Source organism: Chiloscyllium punctatum, chromosome 4, assembly GCF_047496795.1.
Source record: "Chiloscyllium punctatum isolate Juve2018m chromosome 4, sChiPun1.3, whole genome shotgun sequence".
Taxonomy (NCBI): domain Eukaryota; kingdom Metazoa; phylum Chordata; class Chondrichthyes; order Orectolobiformes; family Hemiscylliidae; genus Chiloscyllium; species Chiloscyllium punctatum.
In genome coordinates this window covers 71632468-71659524 of record NC_092742.1, presented here as the reverse complement: position 1 = coordinate 71659524, position 27057 = coordinate 71632468, and the positions used below count along the sequence as shown (strand labels likewise).

Below are 27057 nucleotides of genomic sequence, written 5' to 3'. Positions count from 1 at the left end.
ATTGTTTTACATCTACAGCTTCTCTCAGGACAGATGTTATCTAACATGTTTCCAACATTTCCTGTTATTAATTTCCAGCAGTATTTTGCTATTGTTGGTGTTAATTATGTTTATTTTGGAGTGTAGTGATGCAGGAAAGAGAAATAAAACATCCAAATGAAATACATTAAAAATCCCACAACCATCAATGAGATTATAAACTGTTTAACTGGTGCTGGATGAGAGGTAAATATTGTCTAGGACATCAGATGAGTTCAGCTGCTCTTCTTTGACGAGTTCACTTTTTAAATGTTCAGTTGTGGATTTCTTGATTAGAATCATTCTCCAGAAATATCATAGTGCTTTGCTGAAGCGTCAGCCTACATTATGGGCTCAAGGGTCGGGAGGGTTTCTTGAATCCAGGATATTCAGTGAGAATGCTACATTGAGCCAGTTCATTGAAAACAAATGGTGAATAACGCCAGTAAAATACCGAGGAAAAGAGTTCCAGAGAAATATTTTACGAATCTTATTTTCAAATAAAAACAACATAATAGTCCACAATAAATATTATTCACCCAGAAAATTTGTCCTTGCCTGAATCCCACATAGCCAGTTAAATTCCTCAGATGACGTTCCGCATCTGCACTCCCCCGCTCCACAGAAAGCAAAACGCTCTAATGTCCATCACTTCCTACCTTCCACATTGCCAACTTTCTTACTTTTCTTCGCATAACAGGGCGGTTTGTCTCAATTGTTCACGAATTGTTCACCTTCCACACCACATTCAATTATTTTCTCTTTGTACCTGCTCTGATAATCCTCAGTGCTCCCAGATTGAGGAGTCTTCCAGTGTCCAGGGCGATGCAGGAAACAGAGCACATGGTTACATACGTGTTCAGGTGACCAGCCTGAAGCCCGAGGCTGCACTTTGAGGGTCATCGTTCCACATCAAGCAGCGATAACATTTAGCCAATAATCCAGTAAATAACACCATCTGATACTTTGACGGGGGGTGGGATATGGTAAACCGCAAGGGGCAAAACCTACGTTGAAATCAACGACCTTTTAAGTATACCAGTGGGGACAAGTTGACAACATAGTTTGTATCTCCAGCCTTGGTTCTAATGTTAATAGGACATTTTAATTGCTCTGGTGTGTTCCTTTAAACTAACATCGCATTACCCTGGGTCGCTGCATCATGCTTATAGCATGATCCGGGGATTGAGTCATCTTTGTTTAATACATTGATCTAGGCCATATATTGCCCCACAATGTCGGTTACTCCTTGCAATGGGGTCTGTTAATCTCAGTTGACTGGACGGCTCCCTACAATGCTAATAACGTGGGTTCAATTCCCGCACCGCCTCAGGTTACCATGAACGACTCTCTTTCTCAGCATCTTCACTCACCTGAGGAGTGGTCACCTTCAGGTTAAACAACTCTGCCAGTCGCCTCTCCCTCTCTCGGGAGAGAGCAGACTGCGGCCACGTTACTTTTACCGATTCCTGTCACATCGGGATGATGAAATTTTGAGTTCAACGGTCAAATGATTTCCTTGCATTTCTTTGAGTATTCATATTCGAAAATAAACCGTGCAAATATGAAGAATTCTTAGTGAAACGAATGTGTCTGCAGTGAGTGAAACTTGTACTTGGCGTGGCTCTTTTAATGTAGAGGGCAAAATTGAGGATTGCAGATGCTGGAGATCAGGGTCCAGGTCAGAGTGGTGCTGGAAAAGCACAGCAGGTCAGGCAGCATCCGAGGAGCAGGAGAATCGATGTTTCGGGCATAAGCCTTTCATCAGGAATAGAGGCCTTCATTTTCCTCTTTTAATATAAAGGCAAGTCTTTAATGTACAACTTTAATACCAGTTTTGAATGCGCAGCAATAAAAAAACCCTATAAATGTTGATTATTTGAATTTAGCTGCGGACTAAAACCCTGATCAATTAATTACTATGAAACAGTCTCCACTGCAATACATCACACGATACTAATTTCAGTGAATTACGATCGGCAGTCATCATTTATGGTAAAAACAATGACTGCAGCTGCTGGAAACCAGATTCTGGATTAGTGGTGCTGGAAGAGCACAGCAGTTCAGGCAGCATCCAAAGAGCTTCGAAATCAACGTTTCGGGCAAAAGCCCTTCATCAGGAATAATATGGACTGTTGCATGGTGTAAGATATCAGTGACAAGTGACCATGTACATTTCGATCGAGGCCGCGTTCCTTTGGCAAATTTTAAACGTTAGGAGGCGACAGGGCGCAGGGAGGGAGTGGGGGGAGGGGAGGGGGGGCGAGGAGGGGAGTAGAATTCTGTCTTTTATAACATTAGGCGAGTAAACGGCAAGTTTTTCGATGTGACTGCCAGTATATGACAGGTAACTGACAGCGATCACTTCCTTCTAAAATTAATACACATCAATAGGAGCTCTACCTCTGTGCCCAGCGCCGAGACAGTCCCGCCCTGGCAGCATAGAGCTGACTAGGAAGGCCTATAGCACATGTCCAGTGCTGCCGGACTGATTGTCACTCGCAAAGCGCTGAAATGGAGAGCGCGTAAGGCCAAAAGTCGAGGAGAAAGTGAGGGCTGCAGATGCTGGCGATCAGAGCTGAAAATGTGTTGCTGGAAAAGCGCAGCTGAAGAAGGGCTCATGCCCGAAACGGCGATTCTCCTGCTCCTTGGATGCTGTCTGACCTGCTGCGCTTTTCCAGCAACACATTTTCAGAGCAAAAGTCTATCCTAACCCCCCTTCATATTATTTAAATCTGTGTTAAATTCGTCAAAGAAGCGTCCAAATGTCTTTGTGAGCCGTTCGGCCATCACAGTTTCAATGCAGGTTGGAGTTGTATTCCAGAGTTGACATTACTTCACGTTACTCTGAGATGGGCCCACGTAATGCGTCCTTCTGTGTGCACAGAATTGAACTCTCGCTGACCGTGAAGAGCGCGGGTTGGCTTTCTGTTGACTTGAAAAAAAAACCCTTTCAAAGACCCAAATTCTGCAGGAGGCTCTGAACTTTAAAATGCAATTTTGCGCGTCAGGCTGGGGTTATATGGGAGCTGGTGTCCACTGAGATTTGGGCCGGGCACCGTGCAATTTGCACCGATGTCTACCCTCAGCGCAAAACTGGACGTTCAAATAATCTTGCACGAACTTCAATGAGGTACTCAAGTGAGGAACCCTGTGAATGTTTGCCTGTGCCAACACTCGGCGCTCTGTCCTCTGACAGACAGTATGACCACTGTATACAACACTAAAGGCAGAAAAAGAAATTGGAAACAAAGTGGGGTGGAAGAAAGCACTGTGGACAGTATCAAAAACTCGAGGAAACGGTAAAAGGGAGACAATACAGAAAATAGGTGCAGACAAATTGGAATAAAATGACTTCACGTAGAGCGAACAGACTGTGCCTGTGACTGGCTCCGCTGCGGTTCCTCATGTAAACGGGGAGATATTCAGCTCCGTGCAAGAGATACACACTGCCACTTGGTGACGCTGAAGAGGCGCGAAGCCCGATATGAAGCATCTATTTGCTGGAGGTCACCAGACCATCAGTGCCCCAAGTGTTCTGCTAACGAGTAACAAAACCCGCAAAACCATGATGAAATTACAAAGTTGCCTAATATTAGGGTTGGGATGAGTTGAATTCGCCTAGCTTTGTACATTTTATGAAACCAATGTAACAGAAAATTGAGGTGGCACTTGTTAACTCTCTCCATCCATCTCTACAATATCTGTACTGGCTGCCTCAGTTTGCCAGAGGATTATCTAAACCCAACAGTAGACTTTATTTTCTACCTTTAGTTCAAGAATAAAGGGCGCGATAAACTACCAATTTTGACACCATCGGTTCTTTCCCAACAGTTCGGCGAAAGAAATTTGCTCGAAGTCTTCCATACTTGATCGAATCTCTAATTTCGTGCGTTTGGTTGCGAAATGTTAGAAACTGTGCTAAAATCTGCATTTTCTACACGAATCCCTGCAGCTTTGACGCCAATTGCGATGCTCAGCTTTATTGGATGTGTAAATGACCTTTACAATTTTCTGAAGTTCAGAAATCAACTAGTTATTCAAAAGGTCTCAATGAAATCCATCCTTCTTTTTATATAAAGAAGGCATTTATCAGCTATCGACCCGCTTTATCCTGTCACTTTTTAGCAGTGATATCGTTTGCAAAGAGCGCGGTCCATGCGCTGTTTCCCCGATTTTCAGGCATGCCTTCTCCCTATAGAATAACAAGAGACAACTCGATTAGAGCGGAAAGATTAGCATATTATCAAGGAAGGTAAAGCTTTATAGTCCTATCACAAAGTCAACCTGCCAGAAAGGTGGAATCTGAATTTCGTGTTGGATGGAATAGAAGCAAAACGGAAGAGCGGCCGCTCCAGACCAGGTCTGTGACTTGCCCTCACTGCTTCCACACTGCCCACAGAGAGAGAGAGCGAGAGCTCCAGGGGATAAAATAACTTGGGCTCATTTACAGGCAGCTCGAGTCCATCAAAGCACACAGCGTTAACTTTGTATACCCCAGTCCACCGGCGTCTCCAAATCAAAGCACATAGCAGCATTGCTCCCTAACCTGATAGCTAGTGAGTAAACCCAGCGGTTATTATCAGAATGAAGTCGGGCACTGTCGCCCGTTACGATGTGTTTGCGGACGCAGTTTCTGCGAAGAGTGTTTCCAAATATCAGATTCAATATGTTCCGGCTCGCCTCTTTTTCATTAAATGCAACGGATGTTCTGCGATAGTCTTGTTACATTTATATTTTTGCAAACGAGTTTGTGCGGGAGGCAGTTGTGTACACGGCCATCGCTCCCAGAAACGCAGATTGAAAACACATTTCCGCGTGTGATCCCTTCATCATCAAACAATGCACAAATTCAAGATCTAGAGCAGCGTGTGTCAAGAGTGGAAGCGAAGGGGGAAAAAATTGTACACATTGAGTGAAATAAATACATTGTAATGTACTGTTGGCAAACTTCGAGTGCACTGTTGGTTTTACTGAACGGTAGAATTAAATATAGAGTATCCACTGTTGGCAGTTGGGCTGACCTAGAAATTAGATCTACATCACGCTTCTGAGTTCGAGTTGTGTTTCCGTTAATGAGGCGGGCTGCGAGTCACCACCAATCTAGGGAATTATTTTTTTTAAATCACAAAACACCAACAAGTAGAGAGGAATCTGTTTCCAGACCTGTGGAATGTGTTCAACTGAATAAAGAATGGGACTTTTAGCCAGGGAATATCCGTTTCGTCTCTCTGTTACAAGCACTAACTTCAACTCCACGTTTCCCTCCAGCCGCTGATGGGGACAGCGGTGGGTCTCCTGAAAAATATCACGGCGGTATTAGGGTTGTCATCTCATTAGGATAATATTCCTCTTGCAATACATAACGCCGTTTGCATTTCAAAATGAAACTGCAACCTTCAAGTGAACCCCGTGTTGCCAAGGTTTTAACAAACGCAGCATGGAGTTTCCAAAGGAAGTTTCGTTTCGAAATTGGCTCGGGATTTGGTTCGGGGACATGAGGTGGGGGTGGAGGGGTCATCGCTGCGACCACATTAACCCCGCAAGAAGGATCCAGTTGATCCAGTGGCAATGATAGTGTGACTGAAGGTTATAGACTGGGCTGGCGACCAGCCAACCAAAAATGTACCCTCTGCCAGGCCCCAACCCACCGTCAACTCAGTGCAACACCTTCAGATGACAAAGTGGGACTGAAACGTGTCTGGGCAGAAGCAAGTTCCGTGGCTCAGTAACACATCCCGAAAAGCATAAGTTTTTTTTAAACGCACGGCGTTGGTTCCGTTGTAATCTTGTAAATAATTCTGGACATAATTCTTCTGGGTGAACGACCGGTCACAGACATTTTAAAAAATGGCAGTGTATCACATGGGTTTAATGAAACATTTCTGCTCTCAACACTTGCTCGTTCCCCCCTCCTGACCTGATTCAGTTGTCCTACGGGACAGTTGTACGGCGATTGGCAATCCTCGACTAAACGAGTCATCAGGACCTGCCCCAATCCCGTCCTTATCCCCAAATCCACAGTGTTGCATGTTGCATGGTTGGAGGTGGGGGCGCGCCGGCCAATGATTAGAGCAAAGAAACACTCACTGGGTTCTGGCTCCCTTTAAGATCCCAACAAGGATCCCTGCCACCCCCAAATGTACTCAGGACAGACCAGGGAACAACCCGGGACATTTAGAAAGCTACACCAACGAAAGAAAAAGTTTGAAAAAAAGAATGTGCGTTTATATAGCGCCTTTCGCCAATTCCGACCAGCTCGCAAAGCCCCAGACGCGCCGCGCAATTGTGGGAGTTTCTGTCCGCATTTTCAAAACTTTTATTTTCAATCAATTCGCTGAATTAAGATCATTTCACCACCACCACCACCCCCAACTCGATCCCCTCACAATCCCAAGTGCAACAAATATAACCGGGGAAACGGTTCCCGTCGAAAGGGTTTCGCTCATATTAAATCCTTCTTGAATAAATGCAGCCACTGGCTTTAGAAGGTAGTAATGTGCAGAAATTGACAGTTGTGAATTAAGCGATGACACCAGCTTTGCGATCAAAACTGTGTGTGACCGTGGTGGAGAAAAATCTATTTACCACGGTCACGATACCACCCGGTAAGCGTAATGTCCGCAATGAGGATTGAGAGAGCAGAATATTGAGAAACGTTGTTTGCCTGTTCCCATACCATGGCTCCTCCACTTCTGGGAAAGTGGACAATCAATATTGACTAGGGATTTACTCGTTAGTGAGCAACGCGGTCCCCACCATTAATGGGATCAACATGATATTCATGGTTATCCTGTAATTCTCGTCCGCGTTTGCAAGAATTTTGTTTCAGCTCTGTTGTTAGAACCGTCACTTTGACTGCAGGTTGAAATTATTTTTTAAATCGTGTTCCTCAACTATTTATATTTCCACATGTGCGATAGAAACGGGAACACCATCCCCTCTGGAAATGTTTATTTTCTGTTATTTACCAATCAGCGCGAAGTTTTTTTTTCTGGGTTACTGAAAGCGAAAGGAGCTGTATTGGCATATTCTACGCTTTCCTGCTGATTTTGGAAACGATTTATTTTCCGTGGGCTTTAATGAACAATTTTCACGCTGTGGTTGCTAAGAAATGAACTGGCTCATCACAAATTTCAATACGACTGTTTAAATATTTTTGTTTTATATACACCGTCTACTTTTGCAACCTGTAAATATTTATGAAGCATCAGAGCTAATGTTATTAGATATTAGCGGTATTTTGTTTCTATCTTATGTACAATACATAATACTTGAGACGCCAAAACAGTGGAAATTCCAACTTGCGACAAATGTAGTTTTTCCCCACTAGGCGGCGCGCCTGCATTACTCGGGGGTGAAGGAGAGCTTTTTGGAGCATGATCAGTTACGGCAGAACCTGACTTTCCACTGAGCCCGTTTTATTGAATACCTCTTTGTTTCCATCTGTGAATCCTCGTGCGTTGTGCTAAAAGCAAATATTATTTTGCCTCATGCGTAGGATACCGCTTGTAATGGCTTCGGTCAACGCTCCTAATACTCAACCAGTAATAGACGAGCTAATCAATTATTGCATTATTACCTGTTCTAGTCACTGTGCCTCTGACGGCTTGTGTATCCATCATAACGTTAAATTATTTCCCCGTTGCGCTGTCAATAGTGACATTCGTTATTTATACATTAAAGCGTTCTCAAAACTGCTATAATTTAAATTTGTGCAACTATTTATGTTTGGAAATTTTGTAACTCGGCTATCTACCGGTGATTTGCAGATGTATTTTACAAAGTGTTCATATTTCGTCCGGATTAACACCGCCGAGGATGCCTGATTCAGAGGTTGTGGGAGGCTAAAGTTTAGAATCTAAATAAAGGATTTTAATATGTCGTAAAACGTGCATCCTATTATTCGATGGTCAGGAAAGCCAGGGATGGGCGGATTTGTGGAAAAGCTAGAGAGGATCTGATGTGAAGGTAGTTACACCGCTTCTGTACATTGTGTACTGTCAGTACAGACTGCTACAGCAGCGTGTCGAGACAAGCAACTCATTTGGATTAGGTGCTGAGGGAGAGAACTGCTATAGGTAGATATAACACAAAGCGACTGTCATAGCCAGTCTGATATTCGCTGTGCTGCATATGGGACTGGGTTTTAATATTTATAATTATTGATTTCAGCCTTGTGAAAACTGCCACAACGCGAATGAATCAGCAACTGAGAATAATTATCAAAATCACCTCTGAACTACGCGGAGTCAATATCACCGCATGAGAATACAGTACAAAATATTCATTATTTCTGTGTGTTTTTTTTAAACGGGATCTTCCATTTCTAGGGCAGTAACTCATGTGGCAATGAAAAACACCGAATATGGGAATGAAAGTAGTTCTCTCAGACAATCTGTTTTCCCCAGTTCCCGACTGCTACCACTGGGTATTCATAAACAACCAGCAAACAAAACGTTACGACAAAAGAGGCCACAAAGGGCCACGGGGGACTCACATTGCAAGCCTGGCATTACAATTAATTTTCACACTTTATCGGCCCAGATATTGAAGTCAAAAACCATACATAAGATTAAAGATTTTCTCCCTTTAAAAGATCGATTTTCAGAACAACTGCTATTACGAACAGTGGTATCAATTAAGTTCCTCCAGAATTTGTGAAAGTAGGAACGGTTCATTCAATACAGTTGAGATAGCATTGTTTACATGAACATCGATTTTTCTACGCCGGTTCTTTGTGTGGTCCTAGAGCTCTTTAAGTGGATGAAATACCGTGCTAGGCAAGACGCGAAACAAGTAACATTTAATATAGAAAGAGCAATAGTTTCAACGGTATCGGAATGAGGCTACTGCGTTTCACATATTTTCTGATTTGATCGTAGTTTTCAAAGGAGCAGGTTTAGCTGGAGACGACCTTGTACAGGTTGATGTTTAAAAGAGCTCTTCGTTTTAATGTATATAAAGATCTGCTGTAAGGTTTAATCACGAATGAACAGAATTAGACGTTTTTGTATGGTTACGTCGAGTGTATTAGATTTTTCTTTCATTGGGAGCGCACTCGCCCTATGATGGGTAACGTCAAAGATTTTGTTTTCCCCTTGTTTAAATCTGAGGCGTCACACTATTTGCGATTCAAGTCAATATTTGAAATCATTTTGTTAGTGCGGCGCCTCCATGAAATAAACAAGCGGCTCACATTGTCTATTAACCGTGTAGTTTACAGTATCATCTGCGATGTAGATTTGCAGAGTGCTGCAAATTACATTATCGCGTGTATGAAAGGATAGGTTGTTACAGCCTAAAGGATGTGGGTAATTGACAAACATAAATATCTGGGATTTAATTGGATTGGTACTAATTTGAACATGTCCTAACGCCAATTGTTCTATGTCAAATGAAAGTGCTCGCCGCCAATAATAAAAAAAAAGATTTTGGAAGGAAGACGTCGGAGAATTCGTTGTTTATGTTTTAAATACAGAAGCATATGCGGTATACTCTTAACTATTTCAATCTCAGCCTAATATCTTCTGCGCCACTCAATGGTATTGTTAATTGTAACTGATCACCGTTTGCGAGCGTATCCTTAGGAAAGCGAAAAGGGGTCCCAGCCATTCAGGCGCATCTGTTAATATTTAAGGAATCAAACCCCACTGACAGCCATTCCGACATCCAACTCGCCTTGCCATTCACTCAGTACCTGATCAGACCGGAAATAGCCAGTCAGCATGCCCAATTAATAAATGGCGTGAATAACGCTCTTCTGATTTTTAAAAATTATATCCTGTGAAAGTATTGATTACAATATTTTAGTGGCTCATTTTAAGACAGGGATTCATGTAACTTAAGGCTGTGTATACAATCCTGCAATACGCAAAACTGTTGTTTACTTGAAATAGTTGCAATAATGGGAACCAATTTATTTCCTCCAACACACCTTCCTTAGGGTCTATACTGAAAGATTGCTTCAATCTTCAGTCAGAGTCTTTAACAGGAAAGTATCGCTTTGATCTTCGATTACTTCGGATGAAGTTTTTAAAGAAGCAAACACTAAAACAATTAGAAAATTATTCACTCGCATTATTTATTTTCTAGTCTGGATATATTATTTGTCTGACTTCACCAGCTTCAGCAGGTTGCAAATAAGTTTCTCTCTGTTATCAGTGAATTGTTGGATTTTTTTTGCAGTGCCGGGACCTCTGCAGTGTAAGTGTGGGGTATATTATACTGAATACCTTGATCCGACTCAGATTCGCTCAACACCCACACAGTGAATTATTCAGTCTGTTGAGACGCGTTTACAAGGGTGTTGAAGCTGTATGCTCAATATACCGAGGACATTCAGCTTTTCAAATGGATTGTTCGTCACATCTAAATGTGGTATTGCGTGCTTTTTCGCATTGTCTTTCATGACCACCTCAGACCCCGCATGTTTGGGAGAGTGCACAGTAGGGCTATCAGTATGAGAAACTTAGGTTTTACGGATAATGATGTTATCATGCAAACAATGGGCTCTATCTTCAGCGGCTATGGATCAGACAAAAATAACCTGTCCACCTCAAACCTGGGTTCCCCTTGTTTAAGGCATTCCTTGAGCATAATTTGAATGTCGTTTCTTTATTTCATCTTTAATTGTTTTTTTTAAATTGTTTCAGCTGCTCATTGCGAATCAGTTTTGTTTACATTGGAACAAGCCGGGTATAAGCGGCTAACTCCCATCTTTGTGTGTGCGTGTGTGTGTGTTTTCTTTCCTGCAATTTTGAAGGAAATTTCCCAGTGACACAATGTTATGATGGAAAGATGCTGCAAATGACAGCGCCGGTAAACGTTCGTCTTAATCATCGGGCTCTTAATTTAGTTTGGTGCTGGTTTTTGGAGTGAGCAGCCGCTGACAACCTACAGGGAGTTAATGAGTGACAAGACAGGGCTGCTACACCAAGTAACACTTTCCTGGTGCGAAGACCGCTAACTGGGAAGTTTAGTTCACTACTGTTTTCGCAAACCTAATAATATAACCTGTAACAAAAACCACTTAAGAAAAATGCAGCACGCTAAAGACAGAAACTTTCAATCACTAATTATTAGCGCCTGCAGTCAGTTAAGTGTCTTACTTAGTTACTGGGAGAATGTAATCGCCGATTCCTTCCATTGGTCTGTCAACAGTTCACATCATTTGCAAACATTGTCTTTTTTTTCACCAAAAAAAAGCTTCCTGCCAATTATACAAATATATTTTTGTTGAAATTCAGGGCATGTTTGCGTCTGTTTTGTGCAAAATGGCGCCGGGGGCAGCACTTCAGCCGAAAACAATTTCTGAAGTGTAGTGCTGTGAATTTCTTCAAAATCATCAATTCTATTGAGTACTGTGATAATGGTTACTTAAGTTTTTGTCATCATTCCAGGGGCGTCGGCAATGAGTTTGTCTTTTCTGTTCTAATATTTTTGCCCTACCACATCAGCCCGATCGCCCAAATACATAACACAAAGGAGACTTGCGGGTTGCTATTCCAGCTTTATTTGACCACATTGGTACATCCGTTACACCTGAATATTGAATACATACAAGAAATAAACAATATATTTTTATACACAATTTTCAAAATATCACTGTTTCATTTATTCCAAGCTGACAGATAGCAGATGTTCTTTTTAAACAAAACAAAACCATTATGGTATATTAGTATGGAGAGATCCTGAGCTCCCCACGTCGGTAAGGGGCAAGGAATACCCACAAATCCACTTCTGTGTCAGGTTTCTTTGCTTGGGGGTCAAAGGTAAAATTCTGCAGCAGACACAAAACGGTATTAATTTAAAATAAACAGTATTGTCAAAACGTTAAACTTGCAGAAAGCGAAAAGTAAGACCACCTTTAAAATACCTTTCCACGTATACATTTACAAACAAAGCCGTTGTGCTGAATTATTGTCTTGGGGTGGGGGGAAGCCTTAGCTCAGGTTGATTCGATAAGATTTCTCAGTAGCTCTCGCTTACTTCTTTGGGTCCAATTTTGGCTTTGGATGGTTCACGCCAATATTAACATGTTCTGATCAGGACCCGTTTGGGTAATCCTTGCACGTTTACGCCTTTTTTGTTCATTGCTGCAGTAATTTCTATACTGACCGTGTGGGTTATTGTGGCAGTTGAGGTTATTCGAATGAACTGTAGGTTAAGTTGTCTGCTCAAGTATTAAATAGAATATCAAAAAAAAGTTGACTTCAGGTTTAGAAACCCAACTTCAAATGTTTTACATTCGTAGCAATCTGCTGGGTTTCCTGTATCAATATTAAATTCATTGCTTTGTGGCAACTTAAGAATCTTAAATGATGTCAAACAAACAGAATTCGATATGTTATAATATACCAGAAACAGTACGCCTATCTTATTTTTCTCACGTCCCAGAATCAGTTCGAGATACACGTTTGTAAACTGGCTTTGAAATAGTTATACAAGAACTCTGATTAAGTATTGCCAAATCACAGCAACAACGTGGTTAGTACAAACAACAGCTGGGTTTAGTTTTTTTTTACATAGAAAAGTTACAATTCAATGACCGCTTGCTCATATGAGCATGCAATCAGCTAATCTCGCTTTCTTCTTTGTGTTAATCAACACTTTCCTCGCTGCATATCAGAGTACAAGTGCTGGAGTTACTCCATCAGTAAATGTTTATGTAACCTGTACTTTCCCAGGAATCCGGTTACGCCAAATCATTTCATGCTAGACTGAGTACGAAAACGAGCGGGTCGGGCTCGAGTCTAAATATATACCGAGAAGATAAGCGAACGGTCCCCAAACTGCTCCCTGGAAATACGTGCGCGCGCCCCGTCAGACACCGCGTATGAAACCATTTACGACCTTCCTCAGATTTTACCGGTGACCTTTTGGCCTCAGTACTCCACTGGTTTAAAACGGGGAACTCCCTGAGTAGATTCATGCACACCATGTATCACCACATCAAAAATAAAGTCTAAATATTTAATTTCTTGATATATTTGAATACATTTTACAGATTAGCTTAGTGTTGGAATATATAAGAGGTTCTTTTTAAACGCCTTTTTAAAAAAAAACAATCAAATCCATGCAGTGTCCCATTTATCATACAGCCCTAGATTGGCTTTACCAATGGGCGATGTGTCCTGGAGCAGACTTTTAATGCTGTTGCGCAATAAAAATACTGATCGCTTTGTGCTAAGCTAGATTCGGGCTGTTAAAGCGACTGCGAAATGCAGAAACAAGGTCAGAGGCATATTTGCATTTTACTCCCGGAATATAATGAGGTTAAAAACGAGAGCTGCCGTTTACCACGAGAACGGGATCCGAATGTAGCGGGCGGCCGGTTTGTTCAGGAATCCAGTGCCGAGGGTCTGAGCACGGCCTTCGCTTTGACGCGCCCAGGCGCTTCTGCAGTTGGAGGGTCATGTTTGCAGGCAACGCGACGTCCCGGCTTCACTTGGCGTGACCCTGTCGAGTCAACTACCCCAGGTCCAAGCATAGCCGGAAAACATGTTATAAATATTAACATGTGCTAAGAACCGTATCAGCAAAACAACAAACTCACTACATCGTTAAAGCGATAAATAGAGCCCTAAATGCATCTCATATTGTATAAGCATCTTAATTAATAACTAAATCTAAAGAAATAAAACAAAGGCTGTTATAAAGAAGCCAGGATGTACAACACATTTATAGGCCAGTAACACTTATCTACAACCCAAGATTGGCATCTGTTACTTCAGAGTTCCTTCCTTGTAATAAGCAGAGAAATGGTCTACAAAGGCAGGATTTTTATTGCATTTGGACCGACACAAAGTCACAATCAATCTACAACTGATTGCCAACATTCCCCATCCGCCATCATGGATCCCAGATGACTGACAGCACAAGAGTCAGAGCGAATGATACAGAGTTCAGATGGAATGAACACACTCGGGTAGACTGTGACAGGTCACGCAGGGGATGTCGGTTTGGAAAGAGCCGGAAGAATGCTCTGGGATCAGGCTCGCAATGTCAGCCGGCCATTCTGCAAACCCCATTCCCTGGACCCCCGCTAACAAGACAACGCCGCCACAAACTCCCAAACCCTGCTTCTGTCCTAGTTCCCGTCCCTGCCCCCAGTCCGTGATCCAACCCCGGCTCCTGCCCCCAACCCCCACCCCACCCCCCCTCAAACCTCGGCTTCTACACTCAACCCCTGATCCAACCCCCGCTCCAGCCTCCAACCCCTGACAGTCCCATTCCCGGCCCTCAGCCTCTGATCCAACCCCCGGTCCATCTCCGAAACCCTGACCCAGTCCTGGCCCTCAGCACCTGATCCAAACCCTACTCCAGCCCCCAACCCCTGACCTAGTCCCAGCCCTCAGCCCCGATCCAACCGCCCCCCGCCCCCCTCACCCCGTCCGGCCCCCAACCCCTGACCCAGTGCCTGTCCTCAGCCTTTGATCCAAACCCGCCTCCCGCCCCCAACCTCTGACCCAATCCCATCTCTACAGCTGCCCGATTCCTGTGCCCGTTTTCCCGTCCGGCCCTAGTTTCTGCCATCCAGCTCCTGACTCAACCCTGACTCCTGCCAGCCGGCTCCAACTCCGCCCTGAGCCAAGTTTTCTAACAAGTTGGCAGCGCAACCTCATACACATGCACCAGGGGTGGTCACTCTGCATGGGCCTAGGAGATGTGCTGGAGCTGGAATTGTATGGGCATGGGATGGGGGGAATAGGAGAGGTGTGTTTGAGTGGGGAGTGTGGAGGGTCAGGAGATGATGGAGGTGCCGGAGCCTCTCTCTCTCTCTCTCTCAATCCTTGGCTGCAGCCACTCGCGGCGAGATCCGAACTGGGGACTGGCAGCTGGTGCCCCGAGAAAGTAGTTCCGCTCCTCCCCCCGCTGGAGCTCAACTCCCGGCCTGCGCGGAAAAGGAGATGGATGGGAGGGAGACCAAAATCCAGCAACCTTGCAGAACAGTAGAAAGGGAAACCTGCTGGGAGTGGGGGTGGTTGGGGCTGGAGGGGAAAGCAACCATCCGGAAGGTTGGAATTTGGGGGCGAGGGAGGAGAGAGCGAGAGAGAGTGGTGCAGAGTGGGTTTGGGTTGGGTTGGCGGTGACGCGGCTTTGACCTCTTTCCCCGCCCTGGCGTTGTAGCGTTCCGCCAGCAGGGGAGTTGGTGGGGGGGGAGGGAGGAGGATGGGTGGGGAGGAGGAGGAGGAGGATGGTGAGGTGCAGCGGCGCTGATTGGCTGCGGCGTGGGGCGACGCGCAGGCGCGCCGGCGGCTGTGATTGGGCAGCCAGGGGCCGGGCTCCATGGGCGCGGAGCTGCCTGGCTCCGAGCGACCTCTTCTTAAGAACATGAAGTAGTGGCTCTTTTTTTTTACTACACGGAGTTGCCAACGTTTGTGCGATTTGCGGTCCAACTGTGCTGCGGCGATCACCATTTATTTTCATTATTATTATTTTTTTCTCGGGATTTTTTTTTGGGAAAAAAAATCCCCCCCGTGTGTGTGTGTGTGATGTTGGACATGGGAGATAAGAAAGAAGTGAAGATGATCCCCAAGTCGTCGTTCAGCATAAACAGCCTGGTGCCCGAAGCGGTGCAGAGTGACAGCCGCCAGCGCGCTGGCCCCGAGCACGATGACAAGCCGTGCTTGCCAGCTCTCGACACCAAGCCCGAGAACGCCGGCGGCAAAAGCGAGAGCAGCTCGGCGGAGCCACCCGGCTCGGACGACAAGGACAAGCCCGAGGAGAAGAAGGCCGACGGCAAGGAGTCAGACGCCGGCAAGGAGGGCGAGAAGAAGAACGGCAAGTACGAGAAGCCCCCGTTCAGCTACAACGCCCTGATCATGATGGCCATCCGGCAGAGCCCCGAGAAGCGGCTCACCCTCAACGGCATCTACGAGTTCATCATGAAGAACTTCCCGTACTACCGGGAGAACAAGCAGGGCTGGCAGAACTCCATCCGGCACAACCTCAGCCTGAACAAGTGCTTCGTCAAGGTGCCCAGGCACTACGACGACCCCGGGAAGGGCAATTACTGGATGCTGGACCCGTCGAGCGACGATGTCTTCATAGGCGGCACCACGGGCAAACTGCGCCGGAGATCCACCACCTCGCGGGCCAAGTTAGCTTTCAAGCGGGGAGCGCGCCTCACCTCCACCGGCCTGACTTTCATGGACAGGGCAGGTTCCTTATATTGGCCGGTCTCGCCATTCCTGTCCCTCCATCACCCCCGAGCCAGCAGTACCTTGAGTTATAATGGAACCACCTCACCTTATCCCAGCCACCCGATGTCCTACAGCTCGGTGTTAACTCAGAACTCTCTGGCAAACAACCACTCTTTTCCAACATCAAATGGCTTAAGTGTAGATAGACTTGTGAACGGAGAAATTCCTTATGCCACCCACCACCTCACGGCTGCAGCCGCCTTGGCTGCCTCGGTGCCGTGCGGTTTATCTGTTCCATGCTCGGGCACGTATTCGTTAAACCCCTGCTCGGTAAACCTTCTGGCAGGACAGACAAGTTACTTTTTCCCCCATGTTCCTCACCCTTCAATGACTTCTCAAAGCAGCACTTCAATGACGGCTAGGACAGCGTCCTCTACGTCTCCACAGGCGCCTTCTACTCTCCCCTGTGAGTCTCTAAGACCTTCTTTGCCAAGTTTCTCCACAGGACTTTCTGGAGGACTTTCTGACTACTTCACACATCAAAACCAGGGGCCCTCTTCAAACCCTCTAATACACTAACAAATCCCTTCGAAAAGACTGTAAGTTGACATTTTACACACATTTGCGTTGTAAATAATTCTCAAAAGAAGCCCAGGTATTTTTATTCAAGTCCCCATTTTTGTCTGCATTTTGTCAAATCCCGTAGGATTGTTTGTTTATTCAGTTTCAGCAATGTGCAATTTGAGGCGGTTTAGATAGGAAACCACGAGTTAAATTAATGTAGACTGTGTATTTAAAATGACTACATTCCAACTAAGTTTAAATTAGGCAGGTCTGAACCAACTGTTCCACCAGATTTTCATATTTGCAGTATTAGAAGTTATCTTTTCTGGTGGCTGCTGATCTCAATATTGGCGGAAACATTTTACACTCGAAATAATCAAAATTGAACGCTTGATTTGTACTGTATTTGGTAACCTTACTTAAAACATGCCTAACCTTCGGTCATTTTTTTTCCCATTTGGTTACAAAATGGTTCATGTTTACGTTGAGACCAAAGACGGGGCTAGAAATGCACTCCTTGTTTAAACGAACAAGTACTTTGAAAATAATTCCTATTTTCCAGTTTACAACACTGCCTGCAAAAGAATCAGAAGGGGACAAAATTGATGATTGCCTTTAGTTTGTGTTGTGCATAATTCGATGTATGTGGTCACTAACAGGTCCCTTTTCATTTCTTTCTGTAACTGTAGTGAAATGTGTAAACCTATTGTACTTAAAGGATAAATCTTGCGGACGTGTAACTTGTGTTGCTTAAATGCCTCATAAATTCCTTGAGTGATTGTTAATGTCGTCTCTAAATTTCATGATTGTGATATTGTGATCATATGCCCGTGTTGTCACTTAAAATGTTTACTATACAGAAGGCACCGAAATAAAAAAAATAGGTTACATTCAGAAGTTTTGACATCTTGTCCTTTTCTTTATCACCGCTAAATGCAATAGTGATCTGCAGTAATACTTTTTTTTTGTAAATGGCTTTCTTTCTGCATGCATTCCTGTAACCCGTCAAAGAGACCAAAGTATACCAGATTAGTCAGGAATGAAACCACCCCTCCCCTTTATCTAGGCCTAATTTATCCCGTTGTACTCACCCACGTTTAACCTGAACGGTTGTTTAAGTTACGCTCCAATTTAACTAATATGCTCACTTTAAAAAAAATATAACTCTTCCCAATGAGTTTTATATTGGCGCCGCCTGTTCTTAGTACGGTTCAATTCACGGCGTATTATACATTATACATACCGAATAAAGGAACAGGTTTGAATGCATCCCTAAAACTATTTCCTATCAAAATTTGTTTCACTGTCGCGCTAGTTTTCAAACTATTTGCTGATTTTTTTTGTGGTTTAGATGTGAAGCACACAGGACTGTTTGAGGCAAATATTTTAAACGTTAGTGTAGTTGCTGGAGTGGTGTATTGTTGATTTAAATGTGGTTTCCCAGAAAATGGAGCCCTGCGTTTTCACAGTCACCTCATCAGTTCATGCATTTTTGAAACAATACACAGCCTTCAAAAGACATTAAGAGTCCAATGCCTCCTGCACTACCAGGTATAAAATATAAACGTGATACTTTTAAACAGAGAGCGACCCACCAGGAAATTTAGTTGAAAGTTATAAATTAATGTTTGATTTGTCGATTTGTCAATTGACGTTGAGGTATTATTTACAAATTCATATTGAAGTGTGTGATCACTGACAGCAAGTGGATGAGTTCTTCATGTACGCTGGGGATTTTGTCGATTCAGGAACAATATGATTATGAAATAAATTCTTCCGTAGAAACGACAGCCGGTGCCAATGAATGTTATGTACATTTGTAACCCCATTTCAGATGAGATTGATTCATGCAGCGATTTGGAGGCAATTACTTTTGGTTGTATCATTTATGACTAAAAGCATTGAAACTCTCTATGAAAATATACAACATTCGACAAGCTGAGATGTCACATTTGTGAGAAAATTTTGAGTAATACATTTCTTGCAAATTCGATCCGCTGTAGGTCTGTGCAGGGTGCTATCCTTATTTGTTCTTCTTGTGTTACATTAACTATGCCCACGAGTAACGCAAGAAGCCTAGTGCCTCTCACAATAGGCCCGAAGGAAAATGAATCTCGGCTGTAGATGTTATCGCTGTAATGTTAAGCAGGGTTATGTGAAAGAAGGAAGTGTGGCTCCAGAATTAAATACAAGCAAATTGATATGAAAAAAAAAGGAAAGGAGAATTTGCGAGGCGTTACTGAGGGGATCTACAATAAGAGGGTTTTCTTTGACCTGAAGAAACGTGAAGCTTCATTTACATAGAGACAAGACGCAGTGACGTTAGCTGTTATCCGGGCCGCTAGCTGCTCCATACGTTCTCCAGAAATAATCTATCCCGTTTCTCTGCTCCAAACCGGCGCTCCGGAACTAGAAAATAAAACCAATCTATCTGTTGATAAAATGCTGTACATTGACTATTAGAAAACAATAAACCGTGTCACGTCTTTCAAAAGTTCCAATTCCTTTTTTTTTCGCTGCGGCACAGGTCAAAGGCACGCCTGCTTTTCAGATCTGTGGCTGCCTTAGAAATTGAACCTCAAAGTGTTTTCAAAAAGATCATTATACCACTAGGAAAAGTTTAAAGTTTTTTTTTCGTTAAGTGCCATTTTACGAAAGGAGAGAAGCATTCCGCTGTTTAACCCCTGAAGTTTCACTGAGCTGGAACGTGCCGTCGAATGCAATGCCTTGCATTTGGTAAGTCCACGATCTCCTTTTCTTTCCAATAGTTCGTCGTTGACTTGCTAAGATTGTTGGAATTGTATATGTGTGTATATTGTACTGCAGAGTATTTACTTCATTGTTTTTTTTAAATTTATTTTAATTGAACTCTGGGCCTAAGGCGCCTGGTTATCCAACGTCCTAATAATCAGCATAAACTGACAGTCGTGATTTTAAGAATATTATCATTGGGACGGTTTCTGCGACCTGTACATTAAAACTGTGCAGTTAGGATACATTTCCGCAGGGCAGTCATGCTGAGGTTGTCAGGAGGCGCATCAGAATATCTTAATGATTACTTACAAACAAATTGAAGTTCTCAGGTTTGTACCAATGCTGTTTAGACTTGACCTGCCATTAACAGAAGATCGATTCAAACAAAAGGAAACCGTGCACACAATGTCGTAATTCCATGACTATTGCCAAGTTGCTTTGTGTGTGAAGCGATTGGGAAGGGGAACTAGATCGCGACAGTATTTCTGTTCACGACAATGCTTGACTGTGATTGAGTGGATACCCAACATGAAAACACATAAGATCTCCAATTACTTTCATGCTCAAGCACATCAAATCCACTAGCTGCGAAGTTTAGGAAATACAGGCGTGTTAAAAGGGCAGCAGGGAGTTTACCTGATAGAATGTGACGCCTGGATAGTCATAGTTTTGATAACCAAATTGTCCCTAATGATCCGAAGAACATATCTTAGCTAGTGGTTTCAAAGTCCAACAAGCCATGTTGAAACAATTGAAAATTTCCAATGTAATAGTTTATTTTACAAGTTGTTAAGTGCACAGCAAATATGTTGCAATGTCGTGCTGAGAGAAAAAAATACTAAAATGCGCTGTCCTGCATTATTATGCCAAGCGGAGTCACATCATGTCTGAAGCCGAGACCCTCACAAGAGTAGATCCTAATTTAGTATTACACGGATTTGTATGAGAAAAAAAACCTTCACCACGAATCCGGAATGAAAGGTCTCAATGTGATGGCTTTGGTTTGGTTCGACTGTGGAAGATAGCTCACTCTGATCAGCATTTTGGGTAATGTGTCAGCTGTGTGATACGTTCTACAAGGTGAGCGACTCTTGGGGCAATACGTCAAGGTACATTCAAGATCTGGCGGATCATTCCCAATAATTCTATCCGGAACCCGATCAATGTCAAAATATAAGATCCGCAGCCGTGATGTTTCTTCCCATCTTTGCTTTTTCTTCGTAAACGCCGAAGATTATTTCTCGTGCAAGTAATGCCCTATTTCTGCCTCAGTGTATTTCCTATCTCCAAAATCCTGCAAGGAAAGAAATAGAGTAGACTCCTTGACAATATTTCCCATTTGAATTGATGTATTATGTTTTTTAAGTCCACATTGAAGAAATTGTTTCTGCTAACTAAGGATCTACCCGTTTGGGTCAAACGTGGTATTTGCCGGGTTAGATAGAGGTGAAGGTGAAGTTCATTAGGGGTTTGCGGGATGTGTGAGTGGTGCCCAGAGGGCGGAGTTCTTGCGCACTGTAAACTTTCCAGATAAAACCTCACTGCAATTGTCTGGAAACAGATGGCAGCGACATTGAACGGGAGCGAGAGTTGAGCGTCAATCCTCACTAAGTAGGGAACTTGTGAAAATAAAAACCACTGGAATATCGAAGATAAAACAAAATGCAATTAAACAGAAGTAACCATTATGTCTTAGCCCGCAATAACTGTAAGCATGTAACTTCCGATTAAGAACAACAAAAAAATCAACGCTCTCACTTTGCACAATAATGTGTTTCCCTCTCCCCAAACTGTTGGTTTGAATATTTTGATTATTTACATTTGAAAGTTTTAAACAAATTTAGCTGTGGCTGCTTCCGTCGCTAAGGCATTATGCTACAACATTTAAATAATATGATGTATGATAATGAGAAGAAAGGAAATTTAATTATCGGGCGCATAGTCTAAACATCCATATATTTTCAAATAGTATTTTTGCGCTGTTGTTGAACAGCCTTAAATTAGTTTATTTTATTTATTTCTTGATAATAATCTGCAAATTGTTCCTTAATATTCAATTTATACATGTTTTATGAACAATTTGAGCCACATATTTGACTGTCAGTTATTGAATACACGAAACACAAATAAATAGCGAAAATAGAACTGCTGACAAAATAGGTACAACTGCATAATTAACCAGAATTCATATTTGGACTCATTTGGTTTATCATCAAATTAGGGAACAAACGCCGACACTATGGAGTTTAAAAATGTTATGTCTGTGCTTAAGCGCATTGTTCTTTATTTAGTCTTTTATTTAATCGTCTTACGGACATACTAACAACATTGTCTTTACATTATCTCAATCGACATTTCTTTTCAAGACTAAAATTTTAAAACTTCCTATATTTTATTTCAAATATGAATTTTAAATTATTTGAAAGCAAGCAATGGCGCACTTACGTAATTTGTAATGCTGTGCGTTAGTTAGTGTAAGATGCGAGGGTAAAATGTATCACTGGGATACTGGATTAGTGCAATAAACGTGTCTTCTGTGCTAATTGCAATTATAATGCTGGTATTGCAGACTCTACCTTGTAGGGTGTTACTTGCCTGTCTAAATTTGCAACACATTCACCAGGGCACAGTTTGGGTAAATATGCCGAGTTTATAATCTTCGTGTTTCTTTTAACGTGTTTAATGTCTAAGGGTAAACATATATTTTAGACTTACATGAAACAAATTCTGCATAAAATATGTAACACAGGTTAAATCGTAAACTTTATATTTCTCTTTTGAGCAACTGATTATCAGCGGCATATAAGGTATTGGATACATTTTCTATTGTGAAAAAACCATAAGACTTTGAATATTTGTTATTACTTACCTCACTTGCAAGGCAGCTTGCTTTCCTTATAATCACGAATAACTCTGCATAATATACAAAACAATATGTTTACTTTTGGCCGAGATACAGTACTAAATATTACCACGGCGAATCTCTAATTTATTATTATAGTTATTATTTATGCCTCCATTGACAAAAAAAAAGCAATAATCTTTAAAGAACCAGTTTCCTCCATCTACAAATAGTTATGCGGGTGATGTAACGAAAATAATTCATACAAACAGAATAGCCAGAAATTCTACAGCTGTTGGTCTGCTATTAAGGCTTTTTTTTTGGAACCATTTCCCAGAGCAAATGTGTTTGTAAACACATCGATTTACATTGGTAAGGCAGAACAGTGAAAGAGTTGGAGCAATTGTTGCTCACAGACTGGGCATCGCGTGAGTCGCAGACCTTGTTCCTGGACGTTAACCTTATCGAGTATGACAGGCCACTTTGTTTGCGGCGCTTTACTGTTGTGAACTCGATCTAGTCAGTATTGTACTCAGTTTCAACACACTGCGCCTATCATAGATCTAAGCACATTTCCTTGATAACTCATCTTACATTCCGAGACATTGTGACGAAAAGCTAAAACTGTTATTTTCGGTTTCGGAAGACTTTACTTCACAGCCTGAAGTTTGACAAGTCTTCAAGTTGCACATTTAACATAGGTCATCATTGATAGTGCTTGTAACAGAATATAAGCTGGAAATTATCAGTATGTCGCCAGAAGACACATACATTTAGTTTCATTTCCTCTTGATTTTCTTTTGACAACTGCTAGCTAACCTTCCCAGCAAAGAGAGCTTGATCAGACTGTCAATGGTAGCGTGGGGGCGCTGTTGGTAAAGCAATGAGTCTAACATGTCTCTTTCGCTGTCTACCTAATCTCTCTTTCTTCCCCCCTCTCACTCTCTCTCGCTTTCCTTCACAGCTTGTGTCTGTGTTTCAAAAACACAATGCACATATTCGATTGTCTTTTGCACATTATGCATTTCTATCGGCACCAAGCGGTTTCTCTTCTCACGGTGTAAACCTCGAGTCCCGGAGCTCAACTTGGCTCCAGAGAGGAGTGGACTCACTTCCACTTGGCTCGGAGCAGAATCGGCTCTCAGATTTACATTAGAAAACTTTAGCGCCTGGAACTCGCCTGGCACTGACCCTGCCATAATAAGAAGGCGGATGCATCGACGATCAGAAAGGTGTACGCAATTTAGCAAACAATGCCGATTCAAAAGGGAATCGACGTTTAAGTCACATGCTTCATTTTTCCAATCAGCAAAACATATTCTCGTGGTCACGTTCAAACATATTTGTGTAAATAAAATATATTGTTTAATTGGTTTATTGAATAGTTGGTAAAATACAAATAACGTGAGAATAAAAATCTCCCTGTTTTGTGAACCATTAATTTGACTTTAAGAAACGGTGACCAAGGCTAGTTTTGAACGTGTGTGTCCATGAATCAGTTCAAGCTAATATATATATATAGTTTATTGGTTTGTTGTGATCCATGATGGAGTCAGTGTTATTGGGGAAAGCAAACGTGTTTTGAATATGATTGAAATAACATTTATCAGCAAATCCTTCATAGTATTTTCGTTGCATTTTTAATGTTATTTAATATTTTGACACCTGGACTATCTGCTAGACATTCCAATCGTTCAGGCTGAGTTTTCCTTTTAACATTGTTGAGATTGTGCAGCTATTTGTTGTTCGGACTCATGCAGATGAAGTCCATTCAAGAACACGTTTGATGTTATTAACTGGGAGTTTAAACGTTCAATGAATATAATAAAGCTACTGAGCGATCTTTGTGTGTTTGGTCACAGGGAGATATAATTTAACTCTACCTCTTGTCTCTAGCTGCTCTTAAATATTCAATTTTAGTTTCGCTAAAATGGGCGCCTATGTGTGCACCGACTAAACAAATTATTGGTGCATGTTTTACAAGTATGCCTAGCAGCAGCAATCAACTGCTTTCACTCCAGGGATTTGATTTGAGAAATAATGAAGGTGGGATTTGCCAAACCTCGGTGCACCAACAGATTTTAAACAGGAAATGGCATGGAATACATAGAATGAACAATCGCTTTGAACTGTGACATAGCATTTTTGATGAAATTTAACGTTCGCGGTCCCTTTAAATTGGGAAGTATCGGGCTGGTCAATCCATATCTAGTTATCTCGTTTACATTTAAAACCAGAAATTTGCACATTTGTCCACTGCCCTGTCCGTCAATCTTCTCGCCATCGGAACAAAGGGCGTGTTTGATTTTGCAACACAACAGTACGATTCTGTGATAGATATGTTCCAGATAGGAGATGGGAATAGAAAGCCGTGTGTCGTTTGGAAATTGGTTTTAAAAATGCTAACCGATATACATGCCCATGTATTTGTCATTGCTTGAACAAATAAACCGAAAAAAAACATCTCCAGTGGTTCCATGTCATTGAACACAAGTGCATTGTTTGCCAAGACTTGATATTTCATAAAGAGTGAATGAAGGATTATTTATTTATATTGCATGAGTTACTATAACTATCATTTTACAATATTTGGTTTTGTCGAGTAACTTAGATCCACTGAAGGTTACCCGATTTAGAACACGCGCGCCTATGTTTCTGGACAGTGAAAATGTCCAAAGTAACAAAAATGTGTTTTTCGATCGTATTAAATATGTAGGAAGAGAAAATTAAATACTTGCAAAGCTTTTCGTCCCGTAAAGTAGATAATTCCCAGGAATGTTCTTGTTCAAATGTCAAATCTCCTAACAAAAATGAAATGACAGCTATTGAAGTTAAGCAGAGTTCACACCTCAATATTTAATATAAAACGCTGGTAATTGCCTTAACGATTACGCTACACCTTGTCTTTGTGCATTATCAGTTTCCGTGTCCTGTCATTTTTACAATAATTATCTATGATTCATTTCAATTCGCCTTCTTGCTAAAATTAATTTAATGAATGCGACCACGTTTTTTTTTCTCAAAAACATTTCATTTCTAAATTCCTTTAAAATTGATTCCAAACCACTGCCATGTAAATAGGTTACATTTTTATTGGAAACTTTTTTAGGTAACAAAAGTAGAATCAACGTTTTGAATACTTTTTTTTCTTCTGGAAATGGTATTGACCTGAAATGGTTCAAACTGTAAAAGGGGAGGTTAAGGAAATATCCAATCCATGAGAAAGCCCCATCCATGTTTTGAGTGATGCCAATATTAAAACATCATTGAACTAGCGTAAATAAGAAAGGACTCTTCTGATACGTTCCGGAAATGAAAAATGTACTCCTATATAATTACGTTGTGGAAATCATTTGGGACTCGGTGGGATTTTATTTGCGGAAGCAGCGTAAATAACGTTCCATTCTGAATAGCGAACTAATGTGCGTAAACCTCGGCCTAGTGCTCCAAATTACAGACAGCATCGTTGGGGGAGGGGGTGGGGGGTGGGGGGTGGGGGAGGACACAACACAACATCCAGTAGCTCGTAATCAACTGGGTGTAAACTATACATTTGACGATAAAAAAAAAACGTGCCTGGAAATAGATTCGTGTTGAGATCATTCACATGAAGCAAATACCGAAATTAAATATCAAATTCGAGTATTGCCAACAAACTGATGGAGGTGATGGTTTTTATTGGAACAGAGCTCAACAAGCCGAGTTTCTCCAACAATTTCTGTTTTTGTGACAACAAGTGATATGCTCAGTAAGAGGCTAAGGCTGTAAAGACTGTAGGATAGGAAATAATTGTTGTTTTCTACCAAGTTTATTCCAAATTACTCATTCACCTTAGTTAAAATCAACTACGGCTGAAATCCATTTTGATGTTTAAAATGCGTTGGTAGTGCTATAAAAACCCCATTGTTGATAGCATTGCGTTAACATGTCAACCACACATTTAAAATGAGTCATTTATCAGGAATTGGTCACAAATTATACAAGGTTTAATTTGTATTGATTTGCGTGTTTATCTATTTGTGAAAACCTTTACGTAATTGCCTACATAGTCATTGGCTTGTGTTGATATTACCGTATTGTTTTGAAACAAACTTCTTATAATCTGCAAGAAATTGGCACATGTACAGCTGAAGTATTATATCCATGGTAGATTGCCATCAGTCTTGGGAAAGATGACTGCGATCATACAAGTGAACGAAAGTGCTCAAATCTAAGTGTATGATGTTGAAGCGTGAAATTATAATTGTAATAATTTTATATGAACCTTTTGCTATTTAAGAGAAGTGTCACTTAAAACATTCCTGGATTATCTATTTGCTTAGTCGGAAGGACAATGGAGTATTTCCACTTTAAACGAAGGTTTCTTGTATGCGGGTTGAAGATACAAGTTAGTGTTAACAGACGGTTCCAGGTTTCTATATTGTAGTTATTACTTTTCAGCAACAGGAAACCGACATCACTACTTAAGTTTCGTAACTTGAAATATCAGTTTTGATTAATTCATTGGTTTTAAAAGATTTGGAAATAGCTAAGTGCATTTTTTTCTTGAAAACACTCAAATCACACTAATGTTGCCCCGCCAAATATCGAACGGAGAAATTGTACGAGGGGTAGGCTTTAATTTATTTACCATCTGGCATAAACATGGACTTGATCAAAAACATTATTTTATTGAGTATTGATGATCTCTCTCAATGTACTGCCGTTTCTGTGATAACGATTAAAATTTAT

General features: G+C 41.8%; 1 protein-coding gene and 2 long non-coding RNA genes across 3 annotated transcripts in view; 2 read left to right on the top strand and 1 right to left on the bottom strand.

Moving 5' to 3' along the window:
- The first annotated feature begins 15304 nt into the window (after positions 1–15304).
- foxg1a (forkhead box G1a) lies at positions 15305–17627 on the top strand. Its single transcript, XM_072569010.1, has one exon. It carries the CDS (start codon positions 15516–15518, stop codon positions 16743–16745), a length of 1230 nt encoding a protein of 409 aa, XP_072425111.1. The 5' UTR covers positions 15305–15515; the 3' UTR covers positions 16746–17627.
- A 1411-nt stretch (positions 17628–19038) lies between these two features.
- Positions 19039–27057, top strand: part of LOC140476421 (uncharacterized) — a 242749-nt gene continuing 234730 nt past the window's right edge. The window contains exon 1 of the long non-coding RNA XR_011960468.1: positions 19039–19466. This is a non-coding gene — a long non-coding RNA (uncharacterized lncRNA). The remainder of the gene's footprint in view (positions 19467–27057) is intronic.
- LOC140475940 (uncharacterized) overlaps positions 20345–27057 on the bottom strand; it is a 48346-nt gene continuing 41633 nt past the window's right edge. Inside the window, exons 2-4 of the long non-coding RNA XR_011960368.1 lie at positions 25061–25127; positions 22354–22397; positions 20345–20778 (exon numbers count right to left, since the gene is read on the bottom strand). This is a non-coding gene — a long non-coding RNA (uncharacterized lncRNA). The remainder of the gene's footprint in view (positions 20779–22353; positions 22398–25060; positions 25128–27057) is intronic.